Genomic DNA, 20,264 nt, shown 5'->3' with positions numbered 1-20,264 from the left:
TCGCGCCTCTCTCTCTCTCTCGCGCCTCTCTCTCTCTCGCGCCTCTCTCTCTCTCGCGCTCTCTCTCTCTCGCGCTCTCTCTCTCTCGCGCTCTCTCTCTCTCGCGCTCTCTCTCTCTCGCGCTCTCTCTCTCTCTTCGCGCTCTCTCTCTCTCGCGCTCTCTCTCGCTCGCGCTCTCGCTCGCAGCGCGCGCTCTCTCTCTCGCTCGCGCGCGCTCTCTCTCTCGCGGCCTCTCTCTCTCGCGCGCGCGCTCTCTCTCTCTCGCGCTCTCTCTCTCGCGCGCTCTCTCTCTCTCTCTCTCGCGCTCTCTCTCTCGCGCTCTCTCTCTCTCTCTCGCTCTCTCTCTCTCGCGCGCGCAGCGCGCGCGCTCTCTCTCTCTCGCGCTCTCTCTCTCTCTCGCGCTCTCTCTCTCTCTCTCTCGCGCGCTCTCTCTCTCTCCTCTCGCGCTCTCTCTCTCTCTCGTCGCGCTCTCTCTCTCTCTCTCGCGCTCTCTCGCGCTCTCTCTCTCTCTCGCGCGCGCTCTCTCTCTCTCTCTCGCGCGCGCGCTGTTCAACTTATCAGCTATAATACCAATACCGTGGTGTTAGATTATTGCTACCAGCAGCTGCCACTAGGAGGAGCCCTTGTGTGCTTGGACCCTTTGGAGTCAGTGTTATAAAGTAGAAGCACTTCTCCCCTTCCTAGTGGCTTTTGCAGGAAGCCGCAATGTTTACACATTTGTGCCATTCACGGCTGTCATAGTCTTTGCCCTTTCCCCCTCCCGGTATACAGATGTCACTTTGTACATTACTGTGCTCTGTACCAGTGATGTAGCATTTTGGCTTTCTGCAGCATTTTGCCCATGAGCACAGCCTTGGCACCGCTGCAGTTGCACTCAGTGGGGATCTCTCCTCTGGTTGTATGGGTACATTGTAAGCCCCTGGTGCAGTAATCTATTGATGTGAGCGGCTGCCAGTAGATCCCGGCTGAGCAGGCGGCACATCCCGTCATCAGGTTTCCTGGGAATAAATCTGCTTTTCTGGGAAGTTGTCACAGAGGACGGAGTGTTATCCGGAGATGATAAAGGCAGACGATCGCACACTAGTTATTTTCTTCTTGACAATCGTTAGTTGGTTTTATTATAAGCAGAGAATTTCCATTCCAAAGCGAATGGTGACTCTCCGTATATTGGAGTGTGACCTTGCTAAGCTGTAAGTGAGCACGTGAACACTTGGAGTTTTGTACATCTTGTACACTTTCATTGTTCGGCATTAATTGACTTTTTATTTGTATTTTATTTTCCGCAGACTGAGTGCATTACCATGGAAACCTCGCGGAGATTGTCACTCCAGCCGTTCTGCTGGGAATCCAAGCTAAGTTGACTGGAAGACGGAAGACAGACAGGACGCGTGAAGCCGGGTTGGATTTCCTATGGACACATACCTGCTTTTCCCACACAGATTAAATGTACAGCCATTTAAAGCTTGTATTAATGTGTCGGCAAAAGGAAGCTTATTTTTTTATTTATTTTTATTTTATTTTTTTTCAACCTTATTTTTGTGAAGAGGGGGAGGGGAGGGGGGAAGCAGAGGTCTCATGGCACATTTTTCTACGTTTGCATATGAGACATTGCTGCGCTTTCAAGAAGTGGCTCTGACTTGTAAAATGGTTCAGAACCGGCTTCCATGTTGCACTTTTGGTGCCATTTTACATTGCAGATTTACTCTTTTATGTATTTAAGAAAAGAGCTCGGGAGAATTTAGACATGTACTTTAAGAAAGTTTACCCTCAAGGGGGCTATAAGTTATGTAAATCGGCTCATTGTCGATTCAATGCAAGAGCTAATTTTTCTGGGACAAAGGAAACTATGATATATGTAAAAAGAAATATTTTGAGTATTTTTTTTTTTTTTTTTAAGTCTATGTATTTTACTTGATCTATATTATAAGATGCCTCCTCCATTGAACAAATATACATTTGACGATGGTACATGAAGTCCCCCCCACCATACCCCATCTGCATTTCTCACTTTATAAGTTTATATTTAGAATTAAGGAAAAGGTACAGTATTAATTTTTTATTAAAATATTCTCTGGCACGTACAAGGTAAAACCAGACAAGATGGTATTTTCTCCATTAATTTCATATATTTATTTTTACTTTTTTTTGCTGAATCGGCATTGTTTCCACTTTGTGTAACAGCAGAATCCTATAGTGTAGGTACGACGCAGCGGGTAAATGGTCAGACTGGAGGGAGGCGGCGGTGTCACTTGATACATAATTTTTGGTGATTCAGTTACTTTTGTTAGATTTCTCATCTTTCTTACAAATGGCCCCCATTTAGTTTGCGCTCAAATTTCTGCTTCAGAACCTCAATCACTGTGAATACCATAGGCTAAAGCACAAACCTGCCCTCATTGAAGTGCGTGTCTCTGTAGGACCAGTGTCAAAGCATATCGGAACTGGTTCAGTAGGACGGCAGTGAGGCTCAAAGGGGCGCTTTCAGCTCAGAATGACTGTCCAACCAAGTATAGGCAACTCTGTGCATCATTTCGTGGCCAAGCATTTATATACACCTCACCTGCTGGTTTTCAATCTGTCTCCACTAGCCTCTACTTTGATTAACAGCTCCGGCTTCATAGAGCAGAGAAGGGAGTAGGTAGAGTGAAAACCAGCAGGTGAGAAGGTGGATATCGTGTTTTTCCAAAAATAAGACAATGTCTTATACCTTTATTTTCTTTTGCTCCCAAAAAAGCGTTAGGGCTTATTTTTGGAGTAAGTCTTAGTCTTGGAGAAACATGGTTGAGGATACGTTTATCCCCTCAAAAAAAGCAGACCCCCCCCCCTTTTCCCAGGAGACTGATACTTACCAGACCCCAGACATCTGCGTTGCTCCCAGGTCCTCCCTGTGATCTCCGGCAGGCCCTCTCAGGTATGCTGCACTCCATCCGCCCCTGTTTCTGGCCGGCACACTCACATACATCAGATCACACACACACAATCACTGATCAGATCACACACACTCACTCACCACATCCGGTAGTACAGAATGTCTCCGGCTGCAGGGAAAGATGGGAGGAAGTTATGCATCGTAGGTCCTGTAAGCATTCCACCCGCAGCTGCAGATCCTTGTGCTCCACAACACTGCATCTCAGGGTTCTGCTGGCAAGAAGAAATCTGTATTGCTAGGGGTGTGTGTGTGTGTGTGTTCTGATGGGTGGTTGTGTGTGTGTGTGTGTGTGTGTGTGTGTGTTGTGATGGGTGGGTGGGTGGTTGTGTGTGTGTGTGTTCTGATGGGTGGTTGTGTGTGATCTAATGGGTGGTTGTGTGTGATCTAATGGGTGGTTGTGTGTGATCTAATGGGTGGTTGTGTGTGATCTAATGGGTGGTTGTGTGTGATCTAATGGGTGGTTGTGTGTGATCTAATGGGTGGTTGTGTGTGATCTAATGGGTGGTTGTGTGTGATCTAATGGGTGGTTGTGTGTGATCTAATGGGTGGTTGTGTGTGATCTAATGGGTGGATGTGTGTGATCTAATGGGTGGTTGTGTGTGATCTAATGGGTGGTTGTGTGTGATCTAATGGGTGGTTGTGTGTGTGTGTGTGTGATCTGATGGGTGGTTGTGTGTGTGTGATCTGATGGGTGGTTGTGTGTGTGATCTGATGGGTGGTTGTGTGTGTGTGTGTGATCTGATGGATGGTTGTGTGTGTGTGTGATCTAATGGGTGGTTGTGTGTGTGTGTGTGTGTGTGTGTGTGATCTAATGGGTGGTTGTGTGTGTGTGATCTAATGGGTGGTTGTGTGTGTGTGATCTAATGGGTGGTTGTGTGTGTGTGTGATCTAATGGGTGGTTGTGTGTGTGTGATCTGATGGGTGGTTGTGTGTGTGTGTGTGATCTGATGGGTGGTTGTGTGTGTGTGATCTGATGGGTGGTTGTGTATGTGTGTGTGATCTGATGGGTGGTTGTGTGTGTGTGTGTGATCTGATGGGTGGTTGTGTGTGTGTGTGTGTGATCTGATGGGTGGTTGTGTGTGTGTGTGATCTGATGGGTGGTTGTGTGTGTGTGATCTGATGGGTGGTTGTGTGTGTGTGTGTGTGATCTGATGGGTGGTTGTGTGTGTGTGTGATCTGATGGGTGGTTGTGTGTGTGTGTGATCCGATGGGTGGTTGTGTGTGTGTGATCTGATGGGTGGTTGTGTGTGTGTGATCTGATGGGTGGTTGTGTATGTGTGTGTGATCTGATGGGTGGTTGTGTGTGTGTGTGATCTGATGGGTGGTTGTGTGTGTGTGTGATCTGATGGGTGGTTGTGTGTGTGTGTGATCTGATGGGTGGTTGTGTGTGTGTGTGATCTGATGGGTGGTTGTGTGTGTGTGTGATCTGATGGGTGGTTGTGTGTGTGTGTGTGTGATCTGATGGGTGGTTGTGTGTGTGTGTGATCTGATGGGTGGTTGTGTGTGTGTGTGATCCGATGGGTGGTTGTGTGTGTGTGATCTGATGGGTGGTTGTGTGTGTGTGATCTGATGGGTGGTTGTGTGTGTGTGATCTGATGTGTGGTTGTGTGATCTGACGTGTGTAATCTGATGTATGTGGGTGTGTATTCACTGCAGGTCCTCCCGCTCGGCGTCTGGTGAGAATGATTGTGAGTGTTTGCTTTCTATAATGAAGTGCCCTGCAGTATTTTTTACCTTTATCAGCATGGACACTTCATTATTGAACTGAGTCTAGGGCTTATTTTTTTGGGCGAGGTCTTATTTTTGGAAAAACATGATATGAATGATTGGCCCTGCCATGAAGCGCCTGTACTTGGTTTGAACACTCATTCTGTGCTGACAGTCACTTTCACCCGGTTTCACAAGTATAAATTGGCCACTGATCTCCTGGCCCATAATCAGCAGCCTCATAGTCATAGGTTGCAGAGTTCGGGTCTGCAGACCCCCGGCCAGTCCGTATTCAGCCTAAGATGACATCACCTTATTGAGGACCATGTAGAAGGGGATCTATTTGTTTACTGTCTTGGAGCTGTTGGTGTGAGGATGCCAAGGTACGTGCTCTGCATATGACCACTTCTCTCACCGATTCACTTCTGTTTAGGATCTTTTACAATCCAGTCTTTTTAAAATTTGCAATGTATAAAGCTGCTGATTATATTTGGGAGACTGTTCTTAACTGGCCCTCTAGTACAAGTATCTTCATTTTTCCAAAATGTAATTAATTTTTTTTTTTAATGTACCCAAATGATTACCAAGTCAGAACCGTATTGCCACCCAACACTGATTTTCTACGATTGATGCCATCGACCCGTTTTTGTTTTTTTCTGTTTGACGTTTGCGATATTGCGGCTGCGAGTTTAGATCTTGCGGATGACCTCAACCTTAGTTCACGGTCAGTTACACAGGTACAGCATAAAATATGCAATCTCTTAGTTTACAAATGAAACTAATTTATTCAGTATTGTGCTGGAATAATGTAAAGCATATCACTAGATAATATCTTCCAGCTGTCGGTTTATGCTGCTGTATAGTATAAAATTTACCAATGATGGGAGAATTGTGTGTCCTGTAAATTTTATTTCATATTGGAAAGTTATTTTGTCTGTACAAATTAATAAAACCTGGTTGGTACTGTTTATTACAATTCTTGTTTCTTCATTTTGTGCACATGCTCAAGTCCAGTATTGGAATGTACCCATGTGCAAATAAGGAGCAGGCGATCAGACACATTCTTTGGGTTTCTTTGTGTTTTGCAACAACAAACTTCCCCTTAATTATAAAAGACTATTCTATGTAACATTCTGCTGACGGTCAGCATAACTGTATCTGTAGTTTTATTCTAAACTGCTTGACAAAACTTTTAACGGGAACCTGTCACCAGATTTTCTGGCCTTCTAAACTAAAACTAGCACCTAAATCAGCGCCAGAGATGCATTTTATAAAAGTACACGTTACCCCCTAACCCTCCCTATAGCCCCCAAAAATACCTTTATAAAATCTCCTAACCAGTATGTAAATTGTCCGGTCCAGTGGGCGTCTTATTCTGTGCCTCCTGTCCTCTTTGCTGATTGACGTGGTTGACGCTTCGGACGCCATCCACGTAGGCGGACAAAATCTCCATATTCCTGGGTCACGCAGGCAGACTTTGCTCTTGCCTTGTTGTTGGAGACTAAAGGCTGCTTTACACGTTTCAATTTCCTATGCGATCGCACCTGCCCCCATCGTTTGTGCGGCTCGTGCAATTTGTTGCCCGTGTCGCACAAACGAGTAACCCCCCCCCCCCGTCACACGTACTTACCTTCCATATGGCCTCGCTGTGGGCGGAGAACATCCACTTCCTGGAGTGGCAGCCGGCCAATAGAAGCAGAGGGGCGGAGATGAGCGGGACTTAACATCCCGCCCACCTCCTTCCTTCCGTATAGCCGGCGGGAGCCGCGGGACGCAGTTAAGCTGAGTTAATCATTCCCGGGGTGTCACACACAGCGATGTGTGCTGCCTCGGGAACATTGAACAACCGGACGTTCAATTTTTAGAAATTGAACAACATGTATGCGACCAACGGTTTATCGTACAATCTGGGTTACACGTAGGTTTCACACGCTACAACAACACTAACTATGCCGGATGTGCGTCACGACGTGACCCCGCTGACACATCGTTAGATATATTGTAGCGTGTAAAGCCAGCTCTAAACATAGGTGCGCCTGCGCAAACCGGCGCATTCTCTGCGCAGGCGCAAGATTTTGCTCAGTGATGTGAATCAAGCAAGTGGCATCCTCCACATTACTGGGCAAACGCTCGCACCTGTGCAGAGAACTCGCCGGTTCACACAGGCGCACCTATGACTTCGGCTCTGCCCGCAATAGAGCAAAGTGTGCCTGCGCGAGTCGGGAATGTGTTTACACAGGTGAGATTTTGCCAGTCTACATGGATGGCGTCCAAGCTGTCATCCATGTCAATCAGCACAAAAGGAGAGACAGGAGGCGTAAATTAAAACACCCATTGGATGGGACAATTTACATACCAGGTGGGAGATTTTATAAAGATATTTTTGGGGGCTGCAGGAGGGGTCAGAGGGTAACGTGCACCTTTTATAGACTGCAGCACAGGCGCTGATTAAGCTGCTAGCTTTAGCTTAGAAGGCCAAAATCAGGAGACAGGTTCCCTTTAAATGCTTAGAAGCTGAGAGATTTCCAATACCATTCACAGTCCAGGTATGAGGTGACCATTGATATTCTATGCCCCACTATTCTGACTTAGTGATGTTTGTGTTTAATGTGAAACTTGTCAGATCTGCTGGAGAATAAGAAACCGACCAGCTCCACAACACACATGTTGGTACAGTTGCCGATTTTCAGCCGACCATCTGATGGTTTTAGGGGTCTCCAGTGTATTGGAAATTCATCAGCTGAACTTTTTGTTATCAGGTAAGACAAGCAGACGAGCCTCCTCTTTTGAAAATGCGTGAGCGCTGATATGTGGAGGATTTGGAAGAGATGTCTGTCAGATGGTTCATTAGACCTTTAGGCTATGTGCCCACGGGACTCTGTACCCGCGGATTATGCTGCAGAAAACCTGCTGATTTACCTGGATTTTCTAGATAAATCCGCAGGTTTATGCAAGTACAGTCACTCCCCATGTTATCCTATGGGAAGTGCTGTGTCCATGCTGCGGTATGTGCGGCTGCGGAATATGCTGCAGATGTCCCACAGACGCACGTAACTGCATGTCAATTATTCCTGCGGAATTCCTGGCTCTCCACTATGGAGATAGAGGCCAGGACTTCCGCAGGTAAGTCGCATGAATGTCCGCAGGTTTAACGCAGATATCCCGCAGCAATGTATAGCTGCGGATTCCGGGGAGCTGCTGGGGGAAACCTGGGTGAGCTCCCTTAGGCACATAGCCTTAGGCTGCATGCTTTCGCTTCCCCAGCAAAGTCTATGAAAAATCTGAATTTCTATGCGCACGTTGCAGTTGTTTGGGGTTTTTTTTTGTCTGCCTTTTATTTGTCAAATATTTATCAAAATCTTTGTCAAAAAAAAAGCAGCATGTCACTTCTCTTTGCAGTTTTCTCCGTTTTCACCCATTAGCTTCAATGTGGTGTGTCAAGATGCAAGAAAAATCTGCACATTTGCGCCGCGTTTTTCTTGAGTTTTGGATCTGTTTTTGTCAACAAAAATACATGCATTTTCCCAAGATGTGAGGTTAAGAGGCTTCCTGTGAAAAATATGGCCAAAACTGCTGCGTTTTTACTGGGGTTTTTTTTTCCCTTCAAACGCAGTGTTTACAGTTGTCACTCCACCAGAGGGTGTAGTTTTGTTGTCAAACCAATACTGCAGCGTGCACATATACCCTTACTCTCCTTCCTCCTCTCGCAAACATACCTGTATATTGGGCATCAAAAGAAATGGCTGTTGGCTTACAGCTTTCTGTGGTTGTCTGCTATACATAACTATTTCTTGTAAAAGGGTATTTTGGAAAAGCTAAAATTCAGCTTAGTCATGAAGATCTTTCCCCTCTGTTCCAGTGATTGTTTGGTTCTCTGAACATTTAGCCCCTCTGTCATCAGGTAATTCCACAGAAATAATTGACATGCAATTACGAGCGGCTGTGGGACATCTGCAGCATGGTTCCGCAGCCGCACATATCCGCAGCATGGACACAGCACTCCCCATGTCCCATAGGATAACATGGGGAGTGTCTGTACATGCAGAAACCTGTGGATTTATCTGGAAAATCCGTGGATTTTCCACAGATAAATCCGCAGGTTTAACACTAGAACTACTGAGGTAGTCATTTTGACTACTTTGCACCATGTATTTCTATATAGGTGTCACGAGTCCAGTAGTTCTAGTGTTAATCTCCCATGGGCACATTGCCTAAGGGCGTTTCTCAGCACTAAATGACTGACCAAACCAAGCACAAGCTTTCAGTATACCATTGGTGTTATATTTCCAATAGGTGGGAAGGGCACTGAACTCTTTGGCTATAACAAAAGTGCAAGCAGCAGGTGGAATCAGTCCATCTAGAATCCATAGAATGGCCAGGTACAGATTGCATGTATCCGGACTCCAAAATAGGTGCACAGATGTGCGTGGCTGGCAAGAAAAGGAAAGGTCTCCAGTACCAATGTAGCTAAAACTCTGGTTTATTAGGTATATTTAAAACCTAATGAAACGCAGAACACTGATTCATTTCGGAAAAAAAATCATCAGGTGTTCTGCATTTCATTATGTTATAAATATACCTAATAAACCAGAGAGTTTTATCTACATTGGTGCTGGAGACATTTCCTCTTCCTTACTATAACAAGAGTGCACTGATCGACTGCTCTGGGACTGAACAGTCATTTTGTCCAGACACACTACTTTTTATTGACCTGTAATCCTTTTGCAACATTTCATAATCCACACAATTTTGTGTAGAGTTTCCTCTACTGAAATTCATAGCAGATATGTCCCATGTGAATATGCACGTGAAGTATTTTATGTATCAATAAATAAAGTGTAAAATTGAGCTTAGCATTTTTTTTTTTTTTACAATTTTGTAGTTTACTATCTAGAATGAAACAGCCAGTATCATCGATCAGGAGCCATGGCCCCTGGCATTGACACTTCTCACAAGAACTGCATTGTAATGCTGGATTTAACTGCAATAATACAAGTGTAAGTCACCTAGTCCCTGTCCCTGTTCCCACCACCACCACCAAAAAAAACGTCCTACACATGAATATGAATGAAAAAACTCCAGCGGATCATAGACTTGGGTGAAGTAAAAACTTACATCTTTATTTGTGCAGGTTAAGAATCCACATCGTGGGTGGTATCCACAGAATCAGGATAGTATTAGATTATATCATCCAACGCGTTTCGACATGAGACATTGCCGTATGATTTTAAACATGGATGGTTACAAAATGAATTAAATACCTCTATATAGCACACATCGGATATCCCATCATGCAACAGGTTAAGTTAAATCAATTAGTCAACAGCTGATATATATATATATATATTATATATATATATATATACCTGTGCAAAAAGGCAGAGCTGCAGATCCAATGTGTTATGAGTGAAAAGTACATATATATATAAAATACATTTGTATACACAAAATAAAAACAGAAACTCACATGAAAAAAACAAATGAATCGGTTGTATTGAACTATCATGTCCTGGCGAATATTAAGCCCGTGTGGAGCTCTGGTATTTAACTTAAACATCCAGAATGATTCTCTGTTCAATACTTTTTTTTAATGGAAATCACCTCCTCTAACCATTCTAGATACTTTCTTGATAGCCTTAACCGGATTTAAATTTAGAGCTATGTGTGCACTAGAAAGTGCCTTTTTCTTAAGAAAAATCCGGATCCTCTTAAAGAATCCTGCATCCGCGGTAAAAAAACGCAACGAAATCCCTATGCGGTTTGCCGCGGATTTTCCGCAAGTTGGTCTTTGTGGATTTTTACCATAATCTATGGCAAAAACCACAGGTACCTGCGGAACAGAAATGACATGCTCATTAATTCAGCAGTGGAAAATCTGCGGGTAAATCCCCGGGTATAAAAAAAAAAAAACCCCGCAGTGTGCACACAGCAATTTTTAAGACCCATAGGATTTGCTGGGGAATGACTGCAGCAATGTTAGACACATTTTCTGCAGCAAATCCGCTATAAATCTGCAGCGTGCGCACAGGGCCTAAATCTCCTCCATGGACTGAAGTGAAATGTTTAGATACCGCTGAAGAACCGCATAAGGCTATGTCCGCACGTTGCTTTTTACCTGCTTTTTTGCTGCTTTTTCAACTGCAGCGTTTAATGACAAAATGGTTGTGTTCTGCTTTTCAAGCAAAGTCTATGGGAATTTGGGTTTCTTGTCCGCACTATGCAGTTCAAACTGCAGCCTTTTTGTTGCAGAACTTTGGTCAAAAACTCAGCTTTGCAGTGCAAAACACAAATGGCAAAAACAATTGACATGTCAGTTGTTTTTGCTATTTGGGTTTTGCACTGCAAAGCTGAGTTTTTGACCAAAGTTCTGCAACAAAAAGGCTGCAGTTTGAACTGCATAGTGCGGACAAGAAACCCAAATTCCCATAGACTTTGCTTGAAAAGCAGAACACAACCATTTTGGCATTAAACGCTGCAGATGAAAAAGCAGCAAAAAAGCAGGTAAAAAGCAACGTGCGGACATAGCCTAAATGTGACTTGCAAACATCTGAAAGATGGCGTCTGATGTGGTTCTTCAGCGGCCCCACTGTACATCCAACATATTGCTTATGGCAAACGCTGCAGTCTATAAGGTACATTACACCCTCACTATTACAGTTTAGGTGTCTATTTATTCTATATTGCCCACTTGTGGACATTGAAATAAAAGTATCACCTTTGGTAACGTAATGGCAACCTGTGCAAGGGGGGATGTCCACATCTATAGAAGCCTTTATATACTAGCCAAGCACTGTCTTTTGTAGGTGTATTCCGTGAGAAAAAACTGGGGGAAAGAATATTTCCCAAAAGTAGTCGCACATTTTGATACAAAACGGATGGAATTGTTATTTAGCGATTTAGAGAATGTAACATTTTGATGCAAAATAGGTAAATATTTTTTTATGATTTGTATAATGCTATGATATTGGGGACTATATCTGGTAAACGCGTTGGATGATATAATCTAATACTATCCTGATTCTCTGGATACCACCTGCGATGTGGATTTTTAACCTGCACAAATAAACATGTACGTTTTTACGTCACCCAAGTCTGATCCGCTGGAATTTTTTGATTCATTTGCTGTGGATCCCTCTGCCTGGGCCTCTCCGTGCTGGATCAAGTGATTTACTCTGGAAGTAGCTGACGTTATAGCGGTGAGCTGGATATTTTTTCTACTTGCACGTGAATATAGCCATTTTTTCGGTTTTTCAATCCCATGTGATAAGGATGTGTGTTGTCTTTTTTGTTACAGTATCTGCATACTATGACATCTAATTCTTGAATTAAACATGGCAGCAATATATACATGTAATGACATCTTATTCTGAGCACACACGGCGAGTAAAACGGAGCAAGTGGAATGTGACAAAAAATTACATTCCACCCGGACCAATGTTACTCTATGGGGTCACTGCCATGAGCGATTTTTCTTCTCAGCCCTAATTGCCCTGAGAAAACGCAGCATTCTGAAGGTGGAAATTGATTCGTTTTCACTCACACCCATACAAGTCTATGGGTGCGAGAGAAACATTGCATTGTACTCTCATTGCATCGGTGTAATGCAAGTGCAGTGCGAGAATTGCATCAGCTGACAGTGGGGGAGATTAGTCCTTCCCTCTCCTGCACGGCTGTGCTGTGATTGCAGGGTCGCATCACAGTGGCATGACAATCACTTAAACTCAGCTCACACTTCAGCAGAGTGGGAGCGGAGTATCATGCAATTTACTTGCATTAATGACCGTGTGGCCCCAGCCTTATACACTGTATATCATTGCACCATTTTTTTCCCCTCAAATGTTCATTTGCTTTATGCAAAGTTAAAAGGGATTTGCAGCCTAAAGGTCCAGTCACACTAAGCAACTTACCAGCGATCCCAACAACGATAGGGATCGCTGGTAAGTTGCTAGGAGGTTGCTGGTGAGCTGTCACACTGCGACGCTCCAGCGATCCCACCAGCAACCTGACCTGGCAGGGATCGCTGGAGCGTGGCTACACGAGTTGCTGGTGAGCTCACCAGCAACCAGTGACCAGCCACACGTGCAGAGAGCAGGGAGCAGCGCACACCGCTTAGCGCTGGCTCCTTGCTCTCCTAGTACAGCACACATCGGGTTAATTACCTGATGTGTGCTGCAGCTAATGTGCACAGAGCAGGGAGCAGCGCACAATGCTTAGCGCTGGCTCCTTGCTCTCCTAGCTACAGCACACATCGGGTTAATTAACCCGATGTGTCCTGCAGCTACATGTGTACAGAGCAGGAGCCGGCACTGACAGTGAGAGCGGCTGAGTCTGGTATCAAAGGTAAATATCGGGTAACCAAGGACAGGGCTTCTTGGTTACCCGATGTTTACATTGGTTACCAGCCTCTGCAGAAGCCGGCTCCTGCTGCCTGCACATTTAGTTGTTGCTGTCTCGCTGTCACACACAGCGATCTGTGCTTCACAGCGGGACAGCAACAACTAAAAAATGACCCAGGACATTCAGCAACAACCAACGACCTCACAGCAGGGGCCAGGTTGTTGCTGGATGTCACACACAGCAACATCGCTAGCAACGTCACAAAAGTTGTTCGTTAGCAGCGATGTTGCTAGCAATGTTGCTTAGTGTGACGGGGCCTTTAGGGTGCAGTGACTGCAGACTTATGAATCCTCCCAGCACACAGTGTGCACACTGTCAGGATTATCCAGGGCTGGAAACTGGAGCGGGCAGGCGAGTATGATTGCATAGATGTGGTAACATGTCGACTAGATTGGCGCAGCCTTGCTCACCACAAGTGAATTGAGTGAGACTGGTCGCTTAATCAGATTGTTCCAGAAGTATGTAAATCACATACTTGTGGTCACGTGACCGGCTGCTCTCAGGGCTGATACTGGAGAACCTTGACCGTGCGCACACTGCGACCTGTGAGGATTCACAAATCTGCACTCATATAGAGTGACTGCACACTTGGACCCCATGCCTGAACAAGTCTTTAAGGCCTCTTTCACACATCAGTGATTCTGGTACGTATATGACAGGTTTTATACATACAAAAAACACGAACATACGCAGACCCATTAAAATCAATGGGTCTGCGCACACATCAGTGATTTTTCACTGACCTTGTCTCCTTGCGGCGTACACACGTGTCCATGATTTCGGCATGGAGACATGTCCATTTTTTTTCTGGCATCGCTGATGTCCCACTGACCACACAGTGGTGTGATCAGTGAGACACGTACCAGAAAAAAAACGGCCATTTAAAATAAAGAGCTTTTTAAACTCACCCGTCTCCAGCGATGCTGTCTATTCTCATGCATATGCATTTATTCACGGAGCAGCCGACCCGGAAGTAGCTGCAGCGGTTACACAGCATTGCAGGAGATATCAGCACCACGGAGAGCAGCGGCGTGGACGGGTGAGTTTATCTCCATGTGCTATCATTGATAGCACATGTAGAACCCATGTGTGCCGTTAATCACGGCACATGGAGGGACATGTGCGTTTTCAACACATCAGTGAAAAACGTCTGTTTTTCACTGACGTGAAATAGGCCTTAAACAGCTTTCTAAATTGTCTTCTTTAAATATTGTCCACCAACTTGCTCCTGCATTGTATACGGACGGTTCTTAGAGTTTCTTCTTCGTTTTGATGCCTCTCTGCTTGTCCTCTCTAAGGGTACGCTCACACTAGTAAAAAAAAAAATAAAAAAAAAATCAGCGAGCGAACTCTAAGGCCATGTGCCCACGGGAGATTAAACCTGCGGGTTTTCTGGATTTTCCAGACAAATCCGCAGGTTTCAGCATGTACAGACACTCCCCATGTTATCCTATGGGACATGGGGAGTGCTGTTTCCATGCTGCGGATATGTGCGGCTGCGGATGTCCCACAGCCACACATAACTGCATGTCAACTATTTCTGCGGAATTACCTGCGGAAATCCCGGTCCTCCACTATGGAGATAGAGGCTGGGACTTCCACAGGTAAGCCGCACGAATGCCCGCAGGTTTACCACAGATATTTCGCTGGAATCCCGCAGCTAAAAATAGCTGCGGATTCCGGCGAGCAGATGCGGAAAACCTGTGGATGTACCTGCGGATATATCCACAAGTACAAAATCCCGTGGGCACATAGCCTCAGTGTTAGAGATACCAGCAGTGACGGAAGGGAAGAGGATTGTACACAGGAGCTGCTTAGCGTGGAAAGGATGGAAAACTATATGGTATGAGGGAGGACAGAGAAGAAAAGCTATAGCAATGAGGAAAGTACATTATGAAGAAATAAGTGCAGGATAGAAGCTGTGCAGATATATTAGCAGTAAAGCCTAGGGCACCCTGAACACACACAGACACCCGAAGATCTGAAACTTGGATCAGGCTCCAAATTGTATATCTGGGTCCAAAAATGAATTAACGGATGAAGATGCCTGACTGTAAACTGCAAACATTTATTTTTCTTATCAAATGTGGCTATTATTATTAAAGTGTTATTTTCTCTCCATGTTTTATGGCATGCTGTTTGTGTAACCTATGTAGAGTTGAATTGGAGTTGTGGAAACCGAGTAACCAAGTGAGTGATACCATTAGTGTAACTTCCAAGCTGTGGAAACAGTGTAGCTTGCTGTGCTGCGCTATTTTCACAACTCCCATTCATAATTTGGGAGGTGATGCAAACAGCATAGCACAGCTGCACTCAGCTCTTTTCGTACCATAGTGACCCAGGATATACACACTGTTACTCCAATATTACCCATAAAAGGCAGAATATATTAAGAGAAGATTTCACAACCAACCAATATTTTTTGTGTAATGTAATATGTACACTTGCCAGCTACGTGAATGAGATTTCTGAAATCTCGGGCACATGTTCTTTTGCAGATTTGAAGCTGTTTCTTGGCTGCAGAATGTCAATTCCTTCAGCATTTTTCACTCATTGTGATGAATGGGCAAAAAGGGATCAAAACACTCCTTTTTCATCCAGCCTTTTACCTGTAAAGAGACACTTTTTTGGGATGTAGAAATGTCTGCAATAAATACAAAGAATTTCTAAATCCTCTTAAAGGGAACCTGACAGCTGATACGTTCTGCCCAATCTGTGGATAGCATATATATATCAGCCACTCACTGTATTATCCACTCTGAAACGCTGTGGCGCTTCAGAGAAAAACATACTTAATATCTCTGACATTGACTGACTGGTCTCTACGCGTGTGTATAGGTAGAGACCTTACACTTCAGAGCAGGCAGAAGCCGTGGAGGACCTGACTGTCCAACTAGTCTTGGTCCTCAGCAGATATTAAAGTAGTTTTTCCTCTAAAACACAGCAGCATTTCAGAGTCAAACATACCTGGCTGGGATAATACACCCAGTTGCTAAAACACACTGTTCCCAGTTTGGGTGACTTGTATCAGCTGTCTTGATATTTTGATATTGTTTGAAAGGGAATTTGTAAGTGCAATATGCAGCCAGACCCACGAGCAGTTCTCGGTGCATATTGCTAATCCCTGCCTAAAGGTACCGTCACACATAACGAGATCGCTAGCGAGATCGCAGCTGAGTCACGGTTTCTGTGACTCAGTAGCGATCCCGTTAGCGATCTTGTTATGTGTGACATCTACCAGCGATCAGGCCCCTGCTGTGAGATCTCTAGTCGTTGCAGAATGGTCCAGGCCATTTTCTTCAAAGGCGATGTCCTGCTGGGCAGGACACATCGCTGTGTTTGCCACTGTGTGACAGGGTCACAGTGACTGCTGAGATCGTTATACAGGTTGCTACTGCAACCTGTATTGTTCCTGCATCGCTGGTAAGATCTGACTGTGACATCTCACCTGCGACCTCCCAGCGACTTACCTGCGATCCCTATCAGGTCGCATCGTTTTCGGGATCGCTGGTAAGTCGTTGTGTGTGACTGGGCCTTAACACCCGTGCGACTAGTCCCTCCGCTCATTATCATATGATAAATGATCTTTACAAATACTCTTTCTAAAGATCCCTTTATCTATGTTACCAGATACAGGGAGAGTTACATCCCTTAGCTAGTTGGCCTCCTTAGCATGTGCATGCCCCCTGTGTACTAACATGCTAATGAATGCGCAGCATCAGAGGTTTGGTCATTCTCACCGCTCCCCGATGCCACCACGGACACTAAATTTTGGCTCCGTGCGAATGATCAGAAATCCCAGACTTCCAGTCATGCACACTTTGAAGCCGGGTGTACGCGTCCTGGCTTCAAACTGGTGTAGTGCGCATGACCGGATGTCCGCGGATGTTCTGATCATGTGCACTGAGCCAAAATCCAGCGGTGGCAGCAGAGGCGAGAGCAACCATACCTTTGACGATGCGCATTTGTTAGCATGTTAGCACGCCCCTTTGGGCGTGCTAACATGCTAAAGGGGCCGACTAGCCAAGGGAACTAACGCACTTGCGACTAGTCGCTGGCCTCATTAGCATATTATAAAGAATCTTTAGAAATACTTTTTCTAAAGATCTCTTCTCTTTATCTATGCTACCATATACAGGAACAGGCAGGGATTAGCAATATGCACCCAGAACTGCTCGTGGTCCTTGCTGCATATTTAATTGAAACAAAATTTTCTGTAACTTTTACTTCATAAACAAAACGTTCTTCAAATCTATTTAGAATGTATCATTTCCTTAATCAAGCAATTGTGCCCTCTACTGGAAAGAGACATTTAGTATTTCTTGTATCACTTGAAACTACATGAATTAGTAGATGTGTCTATGGAGGAATGTCTTTCAGGAAAATTGAATATAAACTCGTAAATCTTTCAAATAACAACATAATAATTGGTGACCCTGGTATGTCACTTTGTATCTATAACATTTTATTAAGATTACTATTGTGAAAGTGACACTGAAATGCTTTGTCTTAACAAAATCCATTCTAGCAAAGGTCATACAATATGTACAAAACCTCATCATTAGTGACATGATTGCTCACAATAAGAAGCTAAGCACTTTAACCTGCCACAATGTGAAGATTGCCTGGAACGTATAACCGAAAACTGGAAGATTTAAAGCAATACAGTTGCATTGTACAAAACAGGAAGACAAATGGAAAATTGTAGATAAAACACACAAATCATGTACAGTATTGTACACATTTACAAACAAGTAGCAATCTGCATAGTCACAGTGAATTAATAGAGTAGAAAGATGAGGCAGAGTTCAGTAATTAGCAGGTATATTGAAAAAAAGTATTCATACCACTTGAACTTTTACACATTTTTTAATGTTACACACACACAAACGTAAACATATTTTAGTTGGATTTTATGTGATATACCAACACTAAGTAGCAAGTATTTGTGAAGTGTTAAAGAAATGATAGTTTTCTAAATATTTTAAAAAATATATGAAAAAATTGTAACTTGCATTTGTATTCAGCCCCCTGTAGTCTCATACACCTAAACAAAATCCTGAGTGACCAATTACCTCCAGAAGTTACCTAATTAGTGAGTTGAGTCCAGGTGCGTTTAATTTATTCTCAAAATAACTAAAGCTGTTCTCTGAAGGCCTCAGAGGTTTGTGTGAGAACATTAGTGATCAACCAGCATCATGAAAACCAAGGAACACACTAGACAGGTCAGGAATAAAGTTGTGGAAAAGAGTAAAGCAAGGTTATAAAAATAGCCCAAGCACTGAACATCTCACGGAGCACTGTTCAATCCATCATCCAAAAATGGAAGGCGTATGGCACAACTGCAAACCTACTAAGACATGGCCGTCCAGCTACACTGGCACCCCAGGCAGGGAGAACACTAAACAGAGAAGCAGGGAAGAGGCCCTTGGTCACTCTGGAGGAGCTGCAGAGATCCACATCTCAGGAGGGAGAATCTGTCCACAGGACAATTATTAATTATATACTCCACAAATATGGCCTCTATAGGAGAGTGTCAAAAAGAAAGATATTTTTGAAAGCAAGCCATAGAAATCCTGTTTGCAGTGTACAAAAAGTCATGTAGGAGACACAGCGAGGATGTGGAAGAAGGTTCTCGAGTCAGATAAGATCAAAGTAGAACTTTTTGGGCTAAATGCAAAATGCTATGTGTAGGTGAAAACTAACACTACACATCACTCTGAAAATACCATCTCTACTGTCAAACATGGTGGCAGCCTCATGCTGTGGAGAGGATTTTCTTCAAATAGAACATTAAAGCTGGGCAGAGTTGATGGAAAGATGGATGGAGCTAAATACAGAGCAATCCTGGAGGACAACCTGTTATAGGCTACAAAATATTTGAGACTGGGGCGAAGGTTCACCTACCAGCAGGACAACAACCCTAAGTATGCTCCCAGAGCTACAGTGCAATGGTATGATGAAAGCATATTCATGTGTGTGAATGGCCCAGTCACAGTCACGACCTAAATCCCATTGAGAATCTGTGATGAGGCTTGACAGTTGCTGTTCACAGACGCCTCCATCCAATCTCACTGCTATAGTCAGCGCTATTTTTCACAGAATTGGCAAAAATGTCAGCCTTTAGATGTGCAAAAGACCTGAGCAGTAATTACAGCAAAAGGTGGTGATACAAAGTATTAACTCAGAGGTGCTAAATACAAATGAACATAACAATTTTTAGATTTATATTAAATATTTAGAAAACTGTGTATAATTTCCTTTCCACTTCACAAATACTTGCTACTTAGTGTTGGAATCTCACATAAAATCCCAATAAAATACATTGAAGTATGTAGGTGTAATAATAAAAAAATGTGGATAAGTTCATGGGATATGAATACTTATTCAAGGCACTGTATGTACACAGGACCTCAAGTTATTCAATGGGAATCTTTGTTTGCCTCAGGGAATAAAATCTGCCCTGGTGTAATGGAGACACCAGCTAATAGTACAGGTGTTCCTCCGGTGGCTTTATGTAATGAGTCCTGCACCTGTGTGATCAGTACATACTCAGGTTGTTACTCTATTCCATGGACGTAACAATTAAACATCCAATTCTGTGACTTCAATCACATCTTGAAACTTAAAGACATGCAAATCTTTCCAATGGACTTTTCTTGGTGTAGGTTAGTCAAAATACTGCAATGTGAGTGAAAGTGCCCATCAGGGAGCGTTCACATAACCAAATGCTCTGTGCTGAGCGACAGCATACCCCAATTACTTTAGGCCTTATGGCTTCCAGTCACTGTGTGCAAAAGACAGAACACTGCGTTTTTCTGAGGGTCTTTGTGGATAAAAAATATCAGCAGACACTAGTCTGGTCCTTTTTATAAACCAGACCAGTGCACGCACCTGTCTGCTGTAGAGCGAGCACTCCGCCAATCATGCACCCAATGTGCAGACGTGACTGGCCAAAATTGTATTACAGCCAGAATGCGACAGATTAGCCAAATGGAATCCTAAGCTCTACCACATTAGTGTCCCGCAACAAAAAGTAAAAAATACTGGAAAGCAGATCAAATGGTGTCTAAAGTTTCCATTTGCCTCATTAAATTGAATGGTTTCATGAGGGAGCACATTAAATGCCATTTTTGACCATTCACATGTAACCACCTGATGGAATCCTCTGCCCAGAGCATTAAGATAATGTGAACGCCCCATAACCAGGTCCTCTGTACTCTCTTTTCCA

At 44.0% G+C, this 20,264-nt stretch overlaps 1 protein-coding gene across 1 annotated transcript in view; it reads left to right on the top strand.

Moving 5' to 3' along the window:
- IRS4 (insulin receptor substrate 4) overlaps positions 1 to 5,612 on the top strand; it is a 32,909-nt gene extending 27,297 nt beyond the window's left edge. The window contains exon 2 of the mRNA XM_075323932.1: positions 1,287 to 5,612. Coding sequence (XP_075180047.1) covers positions 1,287 to 1,291 — 5 coding nt within the window. The 3' untranslated portion in view covers positions 1,292 to 5,612. The remainder of the gene's footprint in view (positions 1 to 1,286) is intronic.
- Positions 5,613 to 20,264: the final 14,652 nt, after the last annotated feature.

This window comes from Anomaloglossus baeobatrachus, chromosome 9, assembly GCF_048569485.1.
Source record: "Anomaloglossus baeobatrachus isolate aAnoBae1 chromosome 9, aAnoBae1.hap1, whole genome shotgun sequence".
Classification (NCBI taxonomy): domain Eukaryota; kingdom Metazoa; phylum Chordata; class Amphibia; order Anura; family Aromobatidae; genus Anomaloglossus; species Anomaloglossus baeobatrachus.
The sequence above is the reverse complement of the archived record's forward strand: the minus strand, read 5'-3'. Positions and strand labels throughout refer to the sequence as shown.